Source organism: Octodon degus, unplaced genomic scaffold (assembly GCF_000260255.1).
Source record: "Octodon degus isolate 3935 unplaced genomic scaffold, OctDeg1.0 scaffold00119, whole genome shotgun sequence".
NCBI classification, from domain to species: Eukaryota; Metazoa; Chordata; class Mammalia; order Rodentia; family Octodontidae; genus Octodon; species Octodon degus.
This window is the reverse complement of record NW_004524695.1, coordinates 1,173,514-1,194,042: the sequence shown is the minus strand read 5'-3', so window position 1 is coordinate 1,194,042 and position 20,529 is coordinate 1,173,514. Positions and strand designations below refer to the sequence as shown.

At 43.4% G+C, this 20,529-nt stretch overlaps 1 protein-coding gene across 1 annotated transcript in view; it reads right to left on the bottom strand.

Annotated features, from left to right (window-relative positions):
- Nucleotides 1–4,144, bottom strand: part of LOC101585776 (E3 ubiquitin-protein ligase TRIM38-like) — a 35,625-nt gene extending 31,481 nt beyond the window's left edge. The window contains exons 1-2 of the mRNA XM_004640131.1: nucleotides 3,737–4,144; nucleotides 2,040–2,135 (exon numbers count right to left, since the gene is read on the bottom strand). Coding sequence (XP_004640188.1) covers nucleotides 2,040–2,135; nucleotides 3,737–4,144 — 504 coding nt within the window. The remainder of the gene's footprint in view (nucleotides 1–2,039; nucleotides 2,136–3,736) is intronic.
- Between the last annotated feature and the right edge of the window lie 16,385 nt (nucleotides 4,145–20,529).

The following is a 20,529-nucleotide window of genomic DNA, read 5'->3' as shown; positions in this document are numbered from 1 at the left end:
CTCTCTCTCTCAAATAAATAAAAAAAAAAAAATAAAAAAAAAAATAATAACAGTGGTAAAGTGTATGTGGAGGACCAAAGTGTATGTGGAGGAGCTCTCCTTGAAAGAAGAGTGACTGTCTCCATTTTGGCTGAGCCTGACCCTATTTCCTTGTATTGATATATACAGAGCTGGCTAAGGACTTCTCTTTATCCTTTCAATTGGCCTTAAGCAATGTATATTGGTCTAGCTGAGGTGCTGGTGGTAATTTTTGAAGATGGCATGCATGTTTCCCTGATAACCCACACCTGCTCCTCTCCAATATGAGCTGGGTCGAGACACGACAAAGAGCCAGTGTTCCATGATGTTGTCTGGGATCGAGCCTCGAGATAAAGGGTATGACTTCCTGGGGCTTGAAAGATTATACATCAGAGCCAAAGCACCAGACCCCCGAAACATTAGATAATATCTCAACAGCATAATGCAAATTACATTCTCTGCATATCCTCTCTGCATATGGCAGTGGTAAATGCAGGGCACCTGCCTAGCCCACCTCATGGTACTCACCTATTTCCCCCAATTCTTTTCCTCAAATCACTTCCCCTTCTCAGCTGAATAAAACCCAGGTGCAGACCCTGGGTCAGTGTCTTTGTCCTGAAAAGTCATCTTTGTGGCTGGACTTAGGGCCCCCTGGCTCCCTAATAATTATAAATATGTTTTACTGTCTTACTTTCGCTGTGGGTTGTACTGGGAGTGGTAGATTGGAATTAACTTGGTGAGATTCCAGTAACGTATCTCTGGGATTATAAATTGACTTCTTGGACCAAGACAAGAGCCTGGAGGACTCTCCCACAGTGTACATTATGTCTATTTTGCCACACACACCAAATAAAGTATGTTGTCTTGCTGTGTTATAATTCTTACATAAATCATTCACCCTGGAAGAATGTCCTAAACTTCCTGCTGACACTCAGACCCTCGAGGATTGACTTGGATTTCTTAAGTCTCTCTAAGCACCTGGGATGGTAGGAGAGTCCCTGATTTTTGAAGGTGTGAGGCCCCAGCTAGATAGTCTTGTGTTATCATTGCCTATTGAGAAATATTCACGTATCTCCTGGGAATCACCTTATTAATCCTATGTATAAGATACCAAAAATAAATTATATATCTCATTAGCATTAAGTTGCATTTGGGGTGACGTATAATTGCAAATTTTAGGAGTGTTCTGGAAAGACCTGTAGCACTTCAATGACTATGATGTTTTGATTGAACCCATACAATTTAGAAAAAACTGGAAGTTTTGCCTATGAAAGTGGTGACTGTTTAACTGTTGCATGGGAAGGCTTTCTTTAAGTGGTAGTTACACTCAGTGTTGCACAATGCTCAAGGTTCCAGCAATGGGAAATTTTAGAATGTCCCCTGGAAGCTCTGATTAAACCTCCTTACATAAAAGAGGCAGAGGGCAGAAAGGCTCCTGGACCAGGCAGAATGGCTTGCCATCATCTGCTCTTGGACTGCCTGTTAAAAGATTACAAAAATAATTCCACAAAGCAATATGTGTCTGATGTTGTGAAGCCTGGGAAGAAGCCATGGAAGTCTAGAAACCTTTGGCCTGCAGGTGGAAGGCCCAGGTTCTCTTAATAGCTATTAAACTCCTTATCACTCAAGGTGGCCACTTATGGTTCTGCCCTGGGAAACCTCCTGTCTCAGTGCTCTGAGAGGCAGTTTCTTCACCTGTAAGGCTGAAAAGTTACACTTTGTACTTGGTAAGTGAAACAAGGGAATCAGTTTAACGTCTGTGAATGAGAATATATAGGTGCCAGGCCAAAGCCAAAAAGCTATTTTTAGGTAGACACTACAAGTCTACTTCTCCTGAATAAGTTATCAGGAATCCTAGTTAATATGAGTTGGGAGGTTCAAAATTTCATGATCAAACCTCCTATTTGGAAAGCAGCACAAAAACAAATTTTCTCCTTTTGGTTTGTGCTTTACCCTAATTATTCCCTGCTTTATGTAAGAGAATGCAAAATAATTTGAGATCAAGGATTTCAGATTCTTACCTGCCACTCAGTTATTTGGGTTGTCATGAATATTTTCTGATTCATACATTCTGTATGGATATCACTCAGTTTTGCCACAGCTTTCTGAAGTTTATCCTGAGGGGAAAATTGAGTGAAGAAAGTCTATTAAAATTAGTAAATCAATGGACACCTAAGAGAAATACCAGCACTCCAAAAAGTGTTAAAATACAATGACTTGGCACTTCACTTTTAAAAATAAACTACTGGCTCCTATCTTCTGTAAATCCAGTAGGCACACTTATGAATCCCTAGCACTCTCAGAAAGGTGCTTCTTGGACCTGCCTTAGCAAGACTGCACTCTCTCACTGCTTGCCATATGCAGTTCTAGGCTGTACATGTGTCAGTTTACTTACATGTGTTAGGAAGTGAGGAGTGTCTACTGTGTACACTTGAACATGCAGAAACCAAGGCATGAAGACATTAAATAACTTAGTCAACAATGTGCACTTAGCAAGGGTCAGAAATGAAGATTTCAACCTCAGCTGCCTGCCTCAGAGGCTGACAACCATGACCCTGACCCGCTCTTGAGCTATTGCTTGATGGGAGAGAAACTCAAACGGGACCGTCCCTATTACACTTAGCAGCTCCATGGAGTCGAAGGGAGGGCTGCGTGACTGAACTGTGGTCAGGGCTGACATGCCCTTAGGAAGGTCACAGAGCCTCCATAGGAGCCTCGACTAGGATGCTCACTAGTTCTGAGCTGTAGCAGGGCCAAACTGGGCAGCAGAACTCAGCTGGCCCCTTGCTTTACCTCCAGCTACGACCAAACTTTCTAAATTCTCAGGGGACACAGGAGTCACCGAGAAGCCAAGTCCCACTTACCCTCCACAACTATTATTTCCAAATCTGTTTCTATTCTGGACTTTTATTTGCATCAGTTGTCTCGCTCCCTTTCTGATAAGCGATAATCTGCTTTTTACTGCTTGAGATTTTCTGTGTTTTCTCACACCAGGATGATGGTTTAAACGCCAGTGACCTTCAATCCACAAATGAAATTTTCCCCATTCATGGCACACTGTTCTCTAGGATTTACACTCAGAGCTAGCTCTCAGGTCTTGGGCCCTGGATCTTTGCTTCTTCCCTGCTTGTCTTATGTCTGCAAGTGTGCCATCGTTTGCTCACAGACAGGCAGAAGCCCCTATGGCTGTGTCTTGCCATGTGTCAGGCCCTTCTACCTAGAAATAATTCAAGGGTTCAGTTTATGTGCCCTTCAGATGTCACTGCTGGGATGTCCCAAACTCTCCTGCCTCTATCGCCACCCAAGCCCAGGACTCCAAGCAGTAACCTTGCTGCTCTATGTCTCTACTGAACACTAAGATCCCCACAGCTGATGTGTCCTCTTCCACTTCTTATCCTGATACTTCTGCAGAGTCTTACACATTGTGGTTTCTCAAATTATATAAAGAGAACTAGACACAGTGCTGGTGTTTGCTTGAACATGGTCCACAACAGGAATAAGTCCATGTGAAACTCAGGATGAGGACAGAATGGTGTCTACTAACTACTGGGATAAGTTTGGAGTGGATTCAGCAAAGATACATCACAAGCCATTATTTAGTAGAACACCACATGAAAGCCTTGTTTCAGGGTCCTAATCTTACTTTCAGAATCAAAACTCTCAGATCTTGGGAGCAGCGCAGGATGGGTCCTTACTGAGGTCTTGGCCACACACTCACCTTGTAGACCTGGCACACGTCCTCCACCAGCACTGTGCTGTGCCCTAGGTGCAGTGGTTCCCGCTCACAGCGCCAGCAGATGAGCTGGCCATCGTGTTCACACAGGAGCTGGAGCTTCTCCCCATGGGCCTTACATTGTGCCTTGTACTGCATCTTTTCCATCTGCTCAAAGACCTCAATGATTCTTTCCAGATGCTTATTGTGCTTCCAGCTGTTTCTATTGAATGGGAATTTACACTGAGGACACAGGAACTCCTTCAGCAATGGATCCTTGGTACAGAAGACCCACATACACAAGTTGCAGTAGCTGTGCCCACAGTCAAGGCTCACAGGATGAGCCAGCAAATTTGAGCACAGCATGCAGGTGCTGATCTCCTGAATCTTCTTCAGGGGAGCGGCTGAGGCCATGGCTCCTCTAGAGAGGCTCCAATGTGGACCTAGAGGTGAAGATGAACCAGACAGAATTTCCACAGGTTTGGATATGCAGGGACCCTGAGCCTGTGTAACAGAAGCTGGGTGCCACTGTCCTCAGTAAATGCTGCAGTCTTATCTGCATAAGCAGAAAGGCTTCTTAATGTGGAAAATGCATGAGTCACCTGTATGGACATTTAAATGCAACTTCATACATACAGTAAAATTCAAAACCCAGTTTCTCTGACTTGCTAGACACATGTCCGTGGCCCCATAGCCCCTTCTAGCTGGTGTTGATAGGACACCCTGACCAAGAACAATCAATCTGGGTGTGATTTGCATTTTGTAACACGAACCATAAATCAGTAAGGCAGTGGGAAATGCCTTCTTGTTCTAAAGAACAATTAGCACCAGCATTATCTCTTTTTACTTTGTGGGCATTTGGAAAGTCTGTGGAAGATTCTTTTTAGACAATTGGGCTGCACTATACCTTAATCCCAACTCCCAATCTATATATTATGGAAGAGGAGCTTCATAAAGTGCAATGGAGACTCCAACGAGGAAAATGACAAATGTAAGTGAGACAATCAAAAGAATTAGTTTATTCTTTCTGTGCCCTCTCTCTCAATTTAAGGAAAAAAAACTGAAAAGAGCATTGGAAAGCACAGAGACCTGGTTATTCCTGGGGACAGAGCACTGGGGAACCAGGAAGCCTTACTGTGAGAGCTGTCAACAGGTTCTCTAGCATTTTCTGAGGAAGACACCAGGGAACTTCTGCCAGCAAACACTCTTTACACTCCCACCAACTCCCACAGACGCCCAGCCGTGCTCCACCCTCTGCCCACAGGCCTGAAACCTGCACCTTTCAGGAATACACTCACCTATCTGATGCTAGTTCTTTCCAAGGCTGCCACTTGTGGAACTGAGGCAGTCAGTTGCCTCAGGGGAAGAAAAATGAAACCACAGAGGGAGGCGGGGCCACAGACTCATGCAAAGCCAATGAGGAGAGGAGGCTGTGAGCTGTGCTTGTCCTGAAAGGAGGAGCACAAGGGGCAAAAAGTCTCTTAAAGGAGAACATTTTAGGAGTGAGCTAGCCTGTAGTGAATTTCTGCATTCTGCTGTGCTTTCCAGTGGGTTCCTCACTAGATGCGTGATCCCTGTGATGTGGCTTCTGTCCTTAAGTCTCTCATCCTCCAACTGATGAGCTTTAGACCCTGAGGAGCTTCTGAAGCTAACCGTCCACAGGGAAATAGGGAACAGGAAACCATAGGCCCTGAGTCAGGTTGTGTAGGGCAGCCCTCCTGTCCTGATGGCTCTTCATGCCAGAACCATTGGAGGCAGACAATATAGCTGGGCCTTCCAAAGTGCTCTTATCTTCCTTGCTGGTACTAAGTGCATGACCAAATCCTGGGTATGTATCAGGCCTTTTCAAGACAATAGCTTTATATTGCAGTACATTATGGACACCTGTGGTAGGTTAAGCACTGAGTTCTTCCAGAATAAAAGTAAGGAAGCTTCACTTGAGTTCTTGTTTGAGCTGGTAAATTAGCGGCAGAAATACATTCAGCAAGACAATGACATTGACATGTGTATGCACTTTCTCTGAGGTACTGAGGCACTTGGGTCTGTGGCAGGGATTGTTGAAAGTAATGACAATGTCTTGCCACACCATTGGCAAAACAAGAGGACAAGTACTCCAAGGTGGCAGAGTGCATCCAGTGGTGCTCGGGGACACATGGAGAGATTTTATTGCCATCCAGAAAATGATAGGAGGAGAATGAAGTATGGAGGACAAGAATTTGGGGCAGATTTGAATGCCATGAATGTGCATAAAGCAATCAAATGAAGTCCACTGGTAAGCCTTATCCACACGGCCCTCCAGCAATGTCAGCTCTGCATACCATACAGTTTGGGCATCCTCTTGCGGAGACACGTTGGATGGGGCAGGCCTGAGACTGTCCCTTGACTGACTGAGGAAACCAGCTCTTGGGATCTAAAAGACGTCCACTTCAGGATTGGAATGAGTGCTGTATCACTCATAAGTCTTTTTTATTTTTTTTAAATGTATTTAGTACAGGGTCTCACTACACAGATTGGACTTGTAATGATCCTCCCTCTTTTTCAGCCTCCCAAGCACTGGGATTATAGGTGTGCACCACCATGTCCAGTCTCAATCACCCTCTCAACATACCCCCGGGGGGGGGGGGGGACACACGGCAGGACAAGGATGGAAACCCCGGCCACTGTGTCTGCCTAAGTAGGCGCTTTAATCCATTGAACTATCTGGCTGGCCACACTCATTTTTAAGGAGAGAAATAAAAATGACTTCTCTTCCTCTGTTTGTATGTGTGTGTGTGTGTGTGTGTGTGTGTCTGTGCAGTGCCTTACTACCCAGTTCAGATTCATAGTGACCCTCCTGTTTTCTGACTCCCTAGTGCTGAGATTACAGGCATGCACCACCATGCCTGCACTCCATCTCTGGCTCAGCGTCCTGAGGGCGGGGCAGGCATGGAATGCAGTGCGAGAGACTGAAACTTCCTGTTTTTTGTTACTTCCATATCTGCAGACATTTGGTAGGGTCCCCATTCTGACTCCTCAACCTCTTCAAGCCACTCTAGCATCACAACTCACCTGCCCAGATGGTGTCAGCTCAGTCGAGCTTTATGCTGACTTTTGGCTTTGTATGCATCCATCCGGATGTATTCAAGTACCTATTTGAGAGGATAAAAGTTACCATATCCTTTTCAGTTGTTTTTTGTTTGTTTGTTTGTTTTTCATAAAAACTGTGCTTGAGATTACATACAAAATTCTACTAATACTGAGATTTCATAACCAGTCTCTTTGGGAGAAATAAAATAGGGGAAAGGCCCAATGAATTGGAAATGTTCTGTGACAGTATAATAAACAAGACACATTTATTTCATGGAACAACCCAGGATGCGCTAGATGGAGTTTTTGGCATAAGAGCTGACTGGCAGCTGTGGTGTTCAGTCTTCACTTGGGAAGGCCCCTCCAGTCAGTTGTAGCACTGGGAATAGAGATCAGTAGAAGTCTTGATAATTCCTCTGACCCTCTGGGTTTTGTCCTTTTTCAGGATGACCAGAGTTACCCATATTTTGTTATCCTACATGAAGACATCAGTAAAACTGTGGGGTCACTGAAGTGCAAGTGACGATTCACAAAATACCTTACCACGATATTGTTCAGATACCAAGGCGCTTAGTGTGTTTGTGGTTATTTCATTTACCCTAATGTTCCAGGAACTTCTGTGTTGGTCAAAGCAAGACGCTGTAGTACTGGTGCCTTAATTGATCTGTCACTTTGGGCACCCGACAGGGCTTTTATGCAGTTATTTTTTTCCCTCCAGTTGATCATGTTGCTCAGTGCCACAGGCAAGAGACAGGCAACTGTGGCAGTTGTTCTTTCATTCAGCTTTAACTTGATCCCAAGCTATCTGTTAAGACACTTTCCCACTGAGTATTTGGCTTTCATGAGGCTTGTTCTATTCTTTCTCCCTAAAGAAAATGAGAGCTTTAGGTATGCTTATTTTTAATAAAACTAAACAAAGTAAAAGTTATGGTAGTTGTTTATAAAAGCAGCGCATATGAATATGAGTACTAGCTCCTCATGAAGAAGTTAATCATTATGTATTGCAAACATTTATTAATAAAAATAAACCTTTTTAAAAAGGAGAAAATAAACAGCAAACACAAGGGGCACAATAATAACTTAGAAAACTCCCTGTGACAGCCCAGGCAGTGGAGGAGCAGGAGGCCTGGGAGGGTGCGCTCATGGCTCTGATGAGAGATCTTTCCCTTCTGTCCTCAGCCTTCCAGGAGTCCACAAGCCTTCTGACCTGTTGTATGTTTAATTCCTTCTAGGTGACTTTTGCGTTTCTCTCTGCTCTGATGGGGTGGAAAGGGGAAACAGCACCTGGGCTCCTGGGCATCACAACCTGCTCCTAGGTAGACTCCCAGGCCCCAGTGTCCTGTGCTGGGTCTACCTTGTCTCCTCCATTCTCCTCTAAAGTACTAAGCAATTTTCAACACCAGGTCTACCACTCTTAGGACAAGAAATGGGAGTTACTAGGCACCTGCTCTAGTTCTAGGACCCTGGGGGCCTGAGGGTCCCATGCCTCCACCCTGTACACTATGGAGAAGAGCCTCTGGGTTCAGGGTTAAAGTCCAGAGAGCTTCAGCTCCAGGTTCTCCCTCACAAATAAAAAGAAAGTGATCATCAGGATAGAATTTTTTGTGAAGGGAAATCGGCAGATCATCACCTTGAATTAGCACTGGGGTCAGCCAGATAGCTCAGGTTACTAAAGCACCTGCTTAGGCAGAGCACAGCTGCTGGGGTTCAATCCCCCGCTGCCCTCGGGGGTGTGGTGAGGTGGCAATTGAGACTGGGCATGGTGGCTCTGGCCTATAATCCCAGCACTTGGGAGGCTGAAAACAGGAGAATCACTATGAGTCCAATCTACATAGTGAGACCCTATAGACCTTGTTCAAAAAAAAAAAAAAAAAAAAAAGAAAAGAAAGCTGCAGAAGACACTAGAGACATGGGAGGAAGAGGACAAAACTGGACCCCAGGAGCTCTCTAATGCCCTCTCTGTGTCCCTCGCCTGGTTGAGCAGCTGCTGACCTGAGAGATGACCACAGCCAGTGATGGGGCAATAGACCGCTGAGGGACTTGGAGTTCAGGGGCCACAGGCCTTCCTGTCAAACACCTCAGGGGAGAGACAAGAGTGTTCAACAAGTCCCCTCCCCCACTTTACACAAGAGACTCTTCTCAGCCCTCTGCCTTCCTGGGAGTCACAGAGCCCTCTGTCATTTTGCCACAACTAATTCTCTGTGTCTTGGATGGGCTTGAAGAAACAGCGCTGACACTGCAGATCAACTCCTGAGGAAACCAGCACACAGACACTTGCTCAGGAATGAACCATTCATTCCCAGTCTCATGATAGTTCCTTCATAGACATTATTTTCATTTTTGTTCTTGGGACTGAAATTCAGATATAGTTCCCCCACAATTGTCTTACCACGGCACTGTGAAAAGGAAGCCTGCACATTCAAAACAAACAAACACACAAACAAATACTAAACTACCAGTACCAGCAAATAATACCAGTTTAAGGAAACAAGGCAGAGCTTGCACTGTAAAAGCCTAAACTGTCCTTGTTTTCTGTTGAGTGAAAGACAGTTTGTTCAGGCAGGAAGATCCAGGGTTCAGAAAAGGAAAAGCACAAGAGGAGCCTCAGGTTTGCATCCCCAAAGCTGCCCCTATTGTGGTACCAGCAGTCCTCTCTCATAGAGGCAGGCAGAAGGGACTCCAGTAAGAAAGCATTTAATCCTTAATGTCTGCAGTGCAGGGGACAGAGACTGAGTGTAGACTGCATCATTACATTTTCTTGAAAATGTCCACACCTGAGTTCTCTCTTTGGGATGATTCAGTCCCAACTCACCCTTCCCATCTTCCCTGGACTTCATGCTTCCTCCTTAGCCAGCCTTCTTGGTCCTCCGCTCTCACCTGTGCCTGGTTCACATCAACTACTCCTTTCTTGCAGGGCAGTTTTCCATAAATATTGTACTTATTTATGTGATTTATTCTCACCTTCCTCTATTAGAATTGGAGCTCCATCAAGGCAGAAATTCTCATTAATGTTATTCCCTGACAATACTAGTTATCTACACTGTTTTGGGCTTAGTGGTTTGTATTAGATTGAATAGTATTTGATTGCAACTAAATGCACATTTTAGGAAGTACATTCACGCCTGTGTCTATTGTGTGTGAAATGGTGTGAAAGGTGTGTGGTTGTGCACTGCTGTGTTCCAGGTTGTACCTCCATTGTATGCACATGTATGCTGGGGTATAAGGCACATGACCTTGGCCAGTGGTATCAGAAAATATAAGCATGGTACTTACCAGTTTTTGAGAGCACTAGTTCCCACTGCCATATAGGAGACAGTGAGGGACTCCACTCACAAGAGCAAAACTAAAAGCAAGAGAAGGATTGGGCCCCAGGGGTGGGGGTGGGGAGGGGAACAAGAGATTTGAACTTGGAGGGGTTCAGCTTCTATTTCTTCCAATATTCTTCTTCTATGCTTCTTCTTAATCTGCGAGTGCCAAGTGTGCACACAATAGTGTATGATGATTGCATCTCGTAGATCTCTGAGACTTTTTAAATCTTTCTTCTTTGTGTTCTCTATTTCTTCCATTGGAGAATTTCCTTAAAAAGCATCAAACTCTCAAAGCCTCTGGGAGGACAAACTCTCTAGGTGAGCATAGGTAAGATAGTGAGCTCCATCCAGAGGAGGAGGAAGGCCATAAAGGTACAGGAGGGAGTGCTCACTTCAGGAGTGCATATACTAACATTGGAAAGATACAGGAGGGAGAGTGTGTTAAGACACTCACTTAATGATTCAAAATACTGCCTTTGTAAACCACACTCTTCAAGGAAGTTTTAGCATTCCTTGCAAAGAGACTGCTCACGTTTGTCATGCTAGCATGAAAGATCACTTTGCAAAGCCCGGTGATGTGGAGAAGGGCTTCACTGCAGTGTTCACAGGGGAAGAAATGAGGTTTACAGTAGAGAACTTTCTCTGGGGAAACCCACAAGTAGGCAGCAATAATGCATCTGAAGACATCTGACAGTTACTGCACAGTAACTTCATATCACTCCTAGGCCAACATTGCTAATGGTTCAAGTTCTGCTCTCACATAAACACTGAGATAAAGTTGAAGGAGTGGGAGGAAAGTGAACCACAAGCTTCAACTACCATTTGAACCAAAAACAGAAAGGCTCAATACACTGGAAAATAGATCAGGAGAGATTCTCCAGTGAGAGGAACCAGAAATAGAATGAAGGTAAAGAGGCTCTGGAATCTGTGGAATATGATCAGCATACATAAGCATATGCACACTGGGACTCCCAGATTAAGACGAAGCAGAGGAGAAGAATATTGGAAGAAAAAGAGGCTGAAAGAGACTCTCCAAGTCTGATGAACAACACAGATCTACACATCAAAGGAAATGAGTGAATTTCAAGTAGGATAAGTTCATAAACTCACCATAATAGTATGATCAAAAGACAGAGGCAAAGAATCTTAAAGGCAGAAAGAAGCAAATCTTTGCTAACATGAGTAGATGTCTTCTTCTCAGAAACCATGGATGTCAGGAAAACATTAGTGCTGTGTTAAAGTGGTCAAAAGAAAAACATTTTACCAATGCTTTTGCAGCCAGATGAACTAGTTTTCAAAAATAAAGGATAAAGGAGACATTCCCAGATACAAATGATTCCATACTTACAATGCTGCTTCATACAATTATTGCAAAAACTATTCCAGCTTACATGAAAGAACACTAGACAGAAAACAGAATCTACACATAGTACCAGGGAAGGGCACAGCACAGGGAAAGGTCAATGACAACACAAACATATTTTTAAAAATTATTTTTCCAGCTATCTTCTTTTTACGACCAATGAAGTAAAGTGATGATAGATGAGTGTATAAAGATAATTTACATAACAAAAGCTACACAGAGGAGACACTGAGTGGAAATTTGCTGTAACAAAATAGGTATCAATCCAAACCACATGAGCCATGGACTTTGTTATAATTCACAAAGCAACCACTAAAATATTAGCTCAAAAATAGATAAAAAGAGGGATGGCCAGATATCTCAAAGTGCCTGTCAGTCAGAGCTCAGCAGCCAAGGTTTGATCCCTGGTGTGTTGTGCCAACCACCGCCCCCCAGGGCACACTGAGACAGCAACTGATCCTGGGTGTGGTGGTGGGTGCCTGTAATCCCAGTGCTTGGGAGGCTGTAAGCAGGAGAATCACTATGAGTATGATCTATGTAGTGAGACCCTGTAGACCCTGCCCTAAATTAAAAGAATAAATAAATACAAAGGAGTGAGACATGAATTAAATTGGTAAGCAAGAAAATATGTATTTACCGCAAAAGAAAGTAATGGAGAAAGCTAGGAAGAGAAATACTTTATTTATCAAAGTGGCAGCAGTAAATTGACCTTTATCATCAACATATTGAATGAAAATGGATTAGAAACAAGATATTAATAGAACAAGTAAAATAAAATCATGTAACTATGTATGTCTATAAGAGACATTGATTTAAAAACACCAATAGGATGAAATAAAAAGTGAGTAGGTGTCATAGTCAAAGCAAAACTGGAGGGCCAGGGAGATAGCTCAGTACAATAAGTGCTTGCCTGGCAAGAGCAAGGTCCTGAGTTCAATCCCCGGTACAAAAAAAAAAGCAAAACTGGAGTAAGTCAGTAAGGAAATACTGCAACTCTAGACAAAGAAAAACTGCAATGATAAACCTGTTAATCCATGAAGAAAAATTAACATTGTAAATGACAGAGTTCACCCAGCAGCGATGGTGGCAGCGATGGCGGCAGCGCAGCAAAGAGACAGAAAAGATAAAAGAGGCTTTTATTGCGGACACGGGACGACCGCAAGGAAAGACAAGCAGAAACCCTCGGGCCAAAACAGTGGAGTGCAGCTATATTTATAGGTTCTTAAAGGGGGGTGGGACCTTGGGAGGTGAGATGATGACATTGTGAGGGCTGATTGGACATCCTCCTGGGAGGTGAGGTAGATCATCTTGGTGCGCAGGATGAAGGGAATGCTGGGAAGAAGAGGTAGATAGTTGTTCTGGACGCATCGTCACCTTGTGGAGACACCATGGTGATTCAGTCAGTTCCTACATGGGCCAGACCCATCAGTAAACACATGTGTAACCAAGACCACAGCCCTAACATTCATGAAGCAAAACTGACAGAATACAAGAAATAGAAAATACACTTTCAGGCTTCAAAAACCTCAAATGCATCAAACAAGTAGAAGGAAGACCAATAGTAAAATAGGACAATTATCAGTACTAAAAGTCATAAATTTAATAGGTAGCTGTCAAATACTTTATTCAAAAACAACAGAAATCACATTATTCTCAAATGCACATGGAATATTCTATAGAATATTCCATGGGTCATTTATGAGGCTGTGAAAGTCACAGTATTGTTAAAGGATACCACACACTGTGTGTTCTCCAATCATACCATAGTGAGGACAGAAAACAGTGACAGGAAAAAAAACCTGGAAAATTCACAAATATGTACAAAGTAAATAACACAACTGAATAATCAAAGACTCCAAAGAAAATATCTACAACCAGCATTAGAAAATAGTTTGAGATGAATGAAAATGAGAGCGCAAGAAGCAAACTTTGATGGGTCACAGTGACATCTGTGCTAAGAAGGAAATTCATATCTTTTTTGTTTTGTTTTGTTTTTTTATTTTTATTTTATTTATTATTTTGTTGTTGTTGTTATTGGAACTGGGGATTGAACTCAGATCCTTGCGTTTGCCAGTCAAGCGCTTATCCTACTGAGCCATCTCCCCGGCCCCAGAAATTCATATCTTAATGCTTCTGCATCAACACAGAAAAGTACTCTCAAATAAGAAAGTTATGCTCTTTGTTCTGGAAAGCCATCTTTATGGCTGGACTTAGAGCCCCTCGACTCCCAATGATGGAAAATATAATTTGGTGTCTTTATTTTCACCACAGGTTGCATTGAGAGTGGTAGATTGGAATCAACTTGATGGGATTCCAATAACATAACTTCGGGATTACAAATATTGGCTTCTTGGACCAAGACGAGGATCTGAAAGTGTCTCCTAGAATTGGTGCCCAACGTGGCCAGAACACACGATCTTCTCAACACAACAACCACTTATCAGAATCACATGGGGGCAATCCACTGGACCTTGTGTGACCAATTTAGAGTGTGTCACAGAGGATTCTCAGCCCAGAAACTGCTACGGGCTATACAGCCTGAACTGACACTGCTCCAGCTTCTTCAAAGCAAAGAAGGGGGACTGTGGAGGACCACCTGAGCAGTTCTTCTTGAAAGAAGAGTGACAGTCTCCATTTTGACTGAACCTGATCCTATTTCCTCATATTGTTATGTACAGAGCTGGCTAGGACTTCTGTTTATCCTTCAGTTGGCCTTAAACAATGTGTATTGGTCTAGCTGGGGAGCTGTGATAGTCTTTGAAGGTGGTGTGCGTGTTTCCCAGGTAACTTATACCAGCTGCTTTTTAAGGTGAGCAGGGTCAAGACAGGAGGAAGAGCTAAGGCTCCAATTGGCTCTGCGCTGCCAGCTGGGATCCAGCCTTGAGACAGAGGCTATGACTTCCTGGGGCTTAAAAGGCTACACCAAAGCTGAAGCACTAGACTTACCAAAACATGAGATACTATATAATGCAGATTACTCTCTCTGCATATCCTCTCTGCGTATCACAGAGGTAAATGCAGGCCACCCACCTAGCTCAGCTCACAGTAGTCACCTACTTCCCACAATTCTCAGTCAATTCTCCTCAAGCCACTCCCCCACTGAATAAAACCGGGTGAGGCCTTGGGTTGCTCTTGGACTTAGAGCCCTTGACTCCCCGATGATTAAAAATAAAAAATAAAAAAAAAAGAAAGTTACTTTCCACTAAATAAATTAGAATAAAGAATTTTAAACTAAGCCCCAAAACAGTAGAATGTAAAGAAAATTCTTCAATGCCATCAAATGTTTCACAAAAGAACAAGCATAAAAGCCACATTTTTCATGCACATGATAAAAACAAGAAAACAGTGAAATGCCACCTTAATGAAGCAATGAGATCATGAACTCTGTCAAAGAAAACCCCCCTTTCAAAATGGAGAAGTAAAGGATGAGACACACGAGGAGAGATGGCACCCACGCAGTCATGTGTGCAAGTTTCATGTTCCATTTTCTTTAGAAAATGTAAGCTTTCTATTTGACTTTAAGTCAGCTGTGCTAGCTAATGTGTTGCATACTTAATAATTAGCTTTGTCCTTAGGCTGAGACATCGAGGGCTTGATCTTTAGCACCTGAGGCCACAGAGGAGGCGGCAGACAAGAGGAGGAAGGTGGTGAGGAAAGAACAGAATGGAAAGTTTACCCAAAAATCTGATGTCAGGATGGTAGAGACACTGGTCCCAAACATTTGTTGATGTAATATTTCTTGTGTTTTTCCCAGGAGATTATTTCTGAGATAACTTCCAAATTAGTATACAGAAAACGTCTATTCTGGGCTATATTATCTCCCCCTGCTTCACTTGTCTGGGGATTTATCTGCCCAAAGTATACTAATCAAAAAGTACAGAGTTCGGACCATCTAATCACAAAGTTTCATAAGACCATGACTCAGGCCCCTTACTCAGCTCATAGAAAACCATTGCAGCAAAATGACTCATGAGGAAGCCCAGGTATTTAATGCCAGCTAATCAAAATCTAATTGACTCTAAAATGCGGCACTTATAAAGGTTATGTTAAATATGACCCATGAGCACTACTTATTAAGATTGCTTAAGAGACTATAGTATAACATTTACATACCTCTAAGCAAGTCTAACACTTGAAGAATGTGTCAGTACAATTCTATTCCTGCTTGTTTAGATTTCCACTTCATTGTGTGCCTAAGGATTTATGATTATAATATTACAAACTCAAATATATGCAATCAGACTATGGAAGGTAGAACATGAGCAGATGGTGATGCTCAGAAAGAAAGGAGACAGAGTGACATCCTGCAGGGGTTGGCCAAGTGCTGTGAGAAAGGGGACTTGTGGACAGCAAAATAAAAGGTAACTTATAAGCAAAGCTCACAGGAGACAGGTGAAAAACAAAAACTTGAACTGGGTCAGTTAAAAGGCATGGGGAGAATTCCTGTGGCGTGCAAGAGAGTGCACTGATACCAAGTAAAAAAATAAAATCCTCCACATGACCACAGGTGTCTTTTCTGGGTATCAGCACCACACCCCTTACTCATTACCAAGTAGGCAAGCTTCCAACCCCTGTAGCAAAGGTAAATCTGGCACACGAAAGCTCTTACCTAACAAACTATCAATTTGTTAAACAAATACATATTAATCATCTATAGTGAGCTACATAGTTTGCTAGGCACACAGGAAATTTTTCTAATAGCTATACACCTTTATGATTTTATCAATAAATAGATGACCTTAATCATTCTGAACCTGTCCTTTATGACTGATTGGCAGAGCTGTTCATCAGTTTGTCTCTATTGCTCTGCAAGTCCTACAGGATACTGTGTCTCCCATCAGCTGCTGTCCTCTCCTGAGTGGCTGGCCCTGCACGCCTCTCCTCTCCCTATTGCTCCCTCAAAGCTGGCTCTGCCATCCTAACCTGATAGGTGTGTAAAACTTTTCATTTCTTGCCTAGGACCTGAGTGTGAAATTCCAGAATCCCAGCCCCTACCACCAACATGTATGCTGGTGTATAAAAACATAAGTGGATTCTGAGTTAAACTAACTAGAGGTGGCCATTACTGCAGACCTCTCTAATGGAGGGAGAATGTCCTCCAGAGATGGGAGGTGACTCAGCCACAGCTCCTTCCATCCTGTGCTTGGCCTCCTCAGCACACAGCTTCTCAGCATGGGCCATTATAATCTCTAATCTCCTGCCTGGTTCTTCTGTCCTACAGGTCCCACATCCTGCCCTGCTCCAGCTGGGGACATCCCCAGTCTTGGTACCTCCCTGCTTCATGTCCTGCAGCCTGAGGCCTGGCCCAGGCTCACACATGCAGGGCTCTCAGGAAGGGAGCATGGAGGAGCAACAGGCCAATGTTAAACTTAGGGTTCATTTGGGTGGGAGAGATTCCAGGCAAGGCCAAGAAACAGGTCTTTTGTAACAAGCTGGAATGATCTCTCCAGTGTCACTCCAGAGCTGTGGGTTGTCAGTACTCCACTGAAACCTGTCACCTGTGTCTCTTAATTTGACAGGTTGGTTGCGAGTAGGTCACTGAGTATCCAAGAGGGTCCAAGGTGGTGTGGTGGTCCAGATCTGCTGGTGTAGGATGAGTCACACACACTGGTGTCAACTGTTTATTCTCATATCTGAAAGGGAATCCCTACATTTCTGGAGTGCTCAGGACCAGAAAAGGGATGGGCTTAGCTAAGATCCTTCCTATAGTAAATGATTTTAGACAAACAAGCATTATTATTCTTCCTTTAACTTACTGCAACTCAGCATCTCATTTTATCCCTATTGCATCCTTCATTTTGTCCCCATGGAGTTATCCTCTTTGTTTTCTGAAAGGAAGGGAACACTTTTATTTTCTATAAAAGTGTTTATTTTAGATACCAATATAAGGGTATAAAGATAAGTACTGTATCTTCTGAGCAGAATTCTCCAGGCTGTGTCAATGTTAGAAATCCTTCCTCTTTCTTGGAAAACTGTATTTGGAAACAGATAGGATGATGGGAGACTGTCTATCAGTCCAACCTCCTAAGCTACAAAAGTAAAAGGACTTTATGTGGGGTCTTAGCAATTGTAATTATGAAGACATATGTTTACATATCATTGAATCCACAAAAATATAGTCTATGTGTCTAAGAAAAGAAAAGAATATGTGAACAGAGTGCAGACCCTATGAGATAGGAATCCTCTGCCCTCCCCATCTACTAGATACATGGCACAAATGTAACTGTTCTGTTGTCACTCAGACTTTTCTTCTACTCCAATCAATAAGAAATAAATAATCAGTTCTGAAAGTGGGCAGGACAGTTAATTCAACAGCCAATACTCACATTCCCCAGAAGTTCTAGGGTTTAGATATTCACTAGAAGTTAGATCTTAGGGAGCCTTTAGTGGAAGGGCAGGAGATAGTCAGAAACCTGCACACCCTCTTATTCTCTCCTTACTTGGACATGGACAGATCTAGAATAATACAGTGTGTTTTGTCATTATTGTAATTGTGTCCTATATATGACCTCATTTTTACTTTTTATAATCTCAAAATGGTTGGGAATGTTAGCACTCCCACCCCAAACAACCAAGCTTGCTGGCGCTTCTCCTGGCCCTTAGGAGTACAGGCTGCATCCATGCTCCATGGTAGGCAGCTGGAACATGTGCTTAGCAATGAGCAGACTTTACTTTTTAAAACCAAGAGGAATCAGGCTGGCAGAATAATGGAACATAAATAGCTTGGGGGTTCAGTACTGGGACACAGCTTCCTGAAAAGCTCTGCAAATGTATTTCAAAAGAGCTAGCTGTAGTACGATCTGTAAAATGCTTCTTTATCTTTTCCATAATTAAGTGTCCTATGAAGGTCAATTACTTAATATCTCAGTTACTTTTCTCTCATTGTTGGGACAAAATACACAACACCCAAAATTAGGAAAGGAAACATTTCTTTAGCTCACAGTTAGTGGTGATTTTAGTCTGTACTCAGCTGGCTCCAAGGCAGAATGATGCATAGCATAGGGCAGCTGTTCATGGCAGTGGAAGACAAAAAACAGCAAGCCTCTCTCCACTCCCCATATTGTATTCAGGCTGTCTGCCCAATGTAGGGTGTAGCACTCACGCCCATAATGCCAGCACTGAATCATGAATTAATCACAAACTCTAGAAGCTGCCCCAGGGACTGCATGAGGCCTTCAGGGTAGGAGGGGGATAGATACAAACCATAACATTCTGCCCCTGGACCCTCAAAAACTCATGCATATATCTTTATGCAAATGGCATTTTAGTTCTTTTTTCTTCTGTATTTTTAGGGAAGGGTCTAAAGAGTGTTCAGTCTCACTACTCCATTAGACTCATAGTGATCCTCCCATTTATAGCCTCCCAAGTGCTCAGATTGCAGGCACGTGGCACCATATCCAGGCTCAGTTTTGGTCTTAGTGTGCCCCAGGGGCAGGGCTGGCACAGCTGGCCTGAGGATCAAACCCCTTGCCCCTACTCCTACTTGCAAGCACTTTAATCCGCTGAGCTATTTGACCAGCCCAAGTTAAGTTTTAAGAGTTGCCAACATCCTAACAGTTTCAGCATTGCTGAAAAGTCCAAGTCACAAGTTTCCTCCAAGATCAAAGGCAAACTCTGAGCTGTGAGCCCCTGTACAAAGAAAAAGTTAAACACTTCCAATACTCAATGGCACAAGAAAAACGTTATCACTCCAAAAGGTACAAACAGCAGGATATAAAGTATTGGTACAAAAGCAAGTTCAAAATCCAGAACAGCGCACATTAAGTCCTGTAGGTCCTTATGGAAGCAATCTGCGGAAAATTGTGAGCTCCATGTAGCTCTACTTCTGTGACACTTTTAGTGGTAGCTCCCATGGCTTCTCTCTTAGGCCTGCTTTGCTCTCTCCTTGCAACTTTCCCTAGATGATACACATTCCTGGCATCTCCAAACTTCTGGGGCCTCCATTGCATGTAGGCTTCTCACTCACAGCTTTACACACTGCCCTCTCAAGGGCACACTACCTGGCCCCCCATGTCATCTTCTAAATTCTAAGTGTAAGCCTTCTTAACTTCAGAACTCTTACATTCTGCATGGGTCTAAAAGTGATGCCACATGGATGATGCCAAGGTCTACTGCTCATATTCCTAGAGCAGCAGCCAGGCTTTCTTCTTTTCTGACTGTAGGGGTTGAGAGCCAGGGTTGATGAGCATTCTCACCCTGATTCCAAAGTGCAAATTCTCTATGCTACTGCCATTGTGGAACCTGGTGCTCTGCAGCTTTCTCCTCCAAGACAAGTGCTCCAGGTCTGCAGTTTTAAGGCTGCAAAGGGTGGAGACTTGCATGCACTCAGGCCACCTTCACTATTCTCCTGTTCCTCCTCAAAAGTGTAGTTCCTCTCAGCTCTACCTTTGCAACCCTCCACATTATTGGCACTTCCTTTCTGGCCAAACTCACAGCATATTAAAACATACCACTGGAGGGCCAGTGAGAGGTAAAATAGCTCAGTGGACTAAGCACCTGTCTAGGCAAGTGAATGGATTAGGGTTCCATCCCCAGCACCACATGCCACACTGGCCCCACCCCTGGGTGCTCTGAGCTGGCAACTGAGCCCAGGCACGGTGATGCATGCCTGTAATTCCAGTGTTGGGGAGGCTGAAAATAGGAGGATCACTATGAGTCTGAGCTGCATAATGAGAATCTGTACCAAATACATAAAAAGTAAAATAAAATATAATACATTACCTCACTGGGTTCTTTGTTCTTGATTCTCAACATAAATCTGACTAAAAGCCCCCAATAGTCATGGCACTGCTTCAACATTCTACTGCCTTAAAATTTCTTCTGCAAGACCAATCAGTCCATTATGCTTAATCTGAGTTTCAGGCCAAATCTCTGGACATGAGCAACATTCAGGCAAACTTTCTTCCAGGGCATAATGCACATCATCTGGAGCCCAAAAACCAGTGCAGTACTTACCAGCAGAAACCTACCCAGCCTGTTCTTTATGGGCAGATTTCTATCAGCATTCTGGCATCTGATCTCTAAACAGAATCTCCACTAGAACAGTCAAAGGTGTTCCAGTG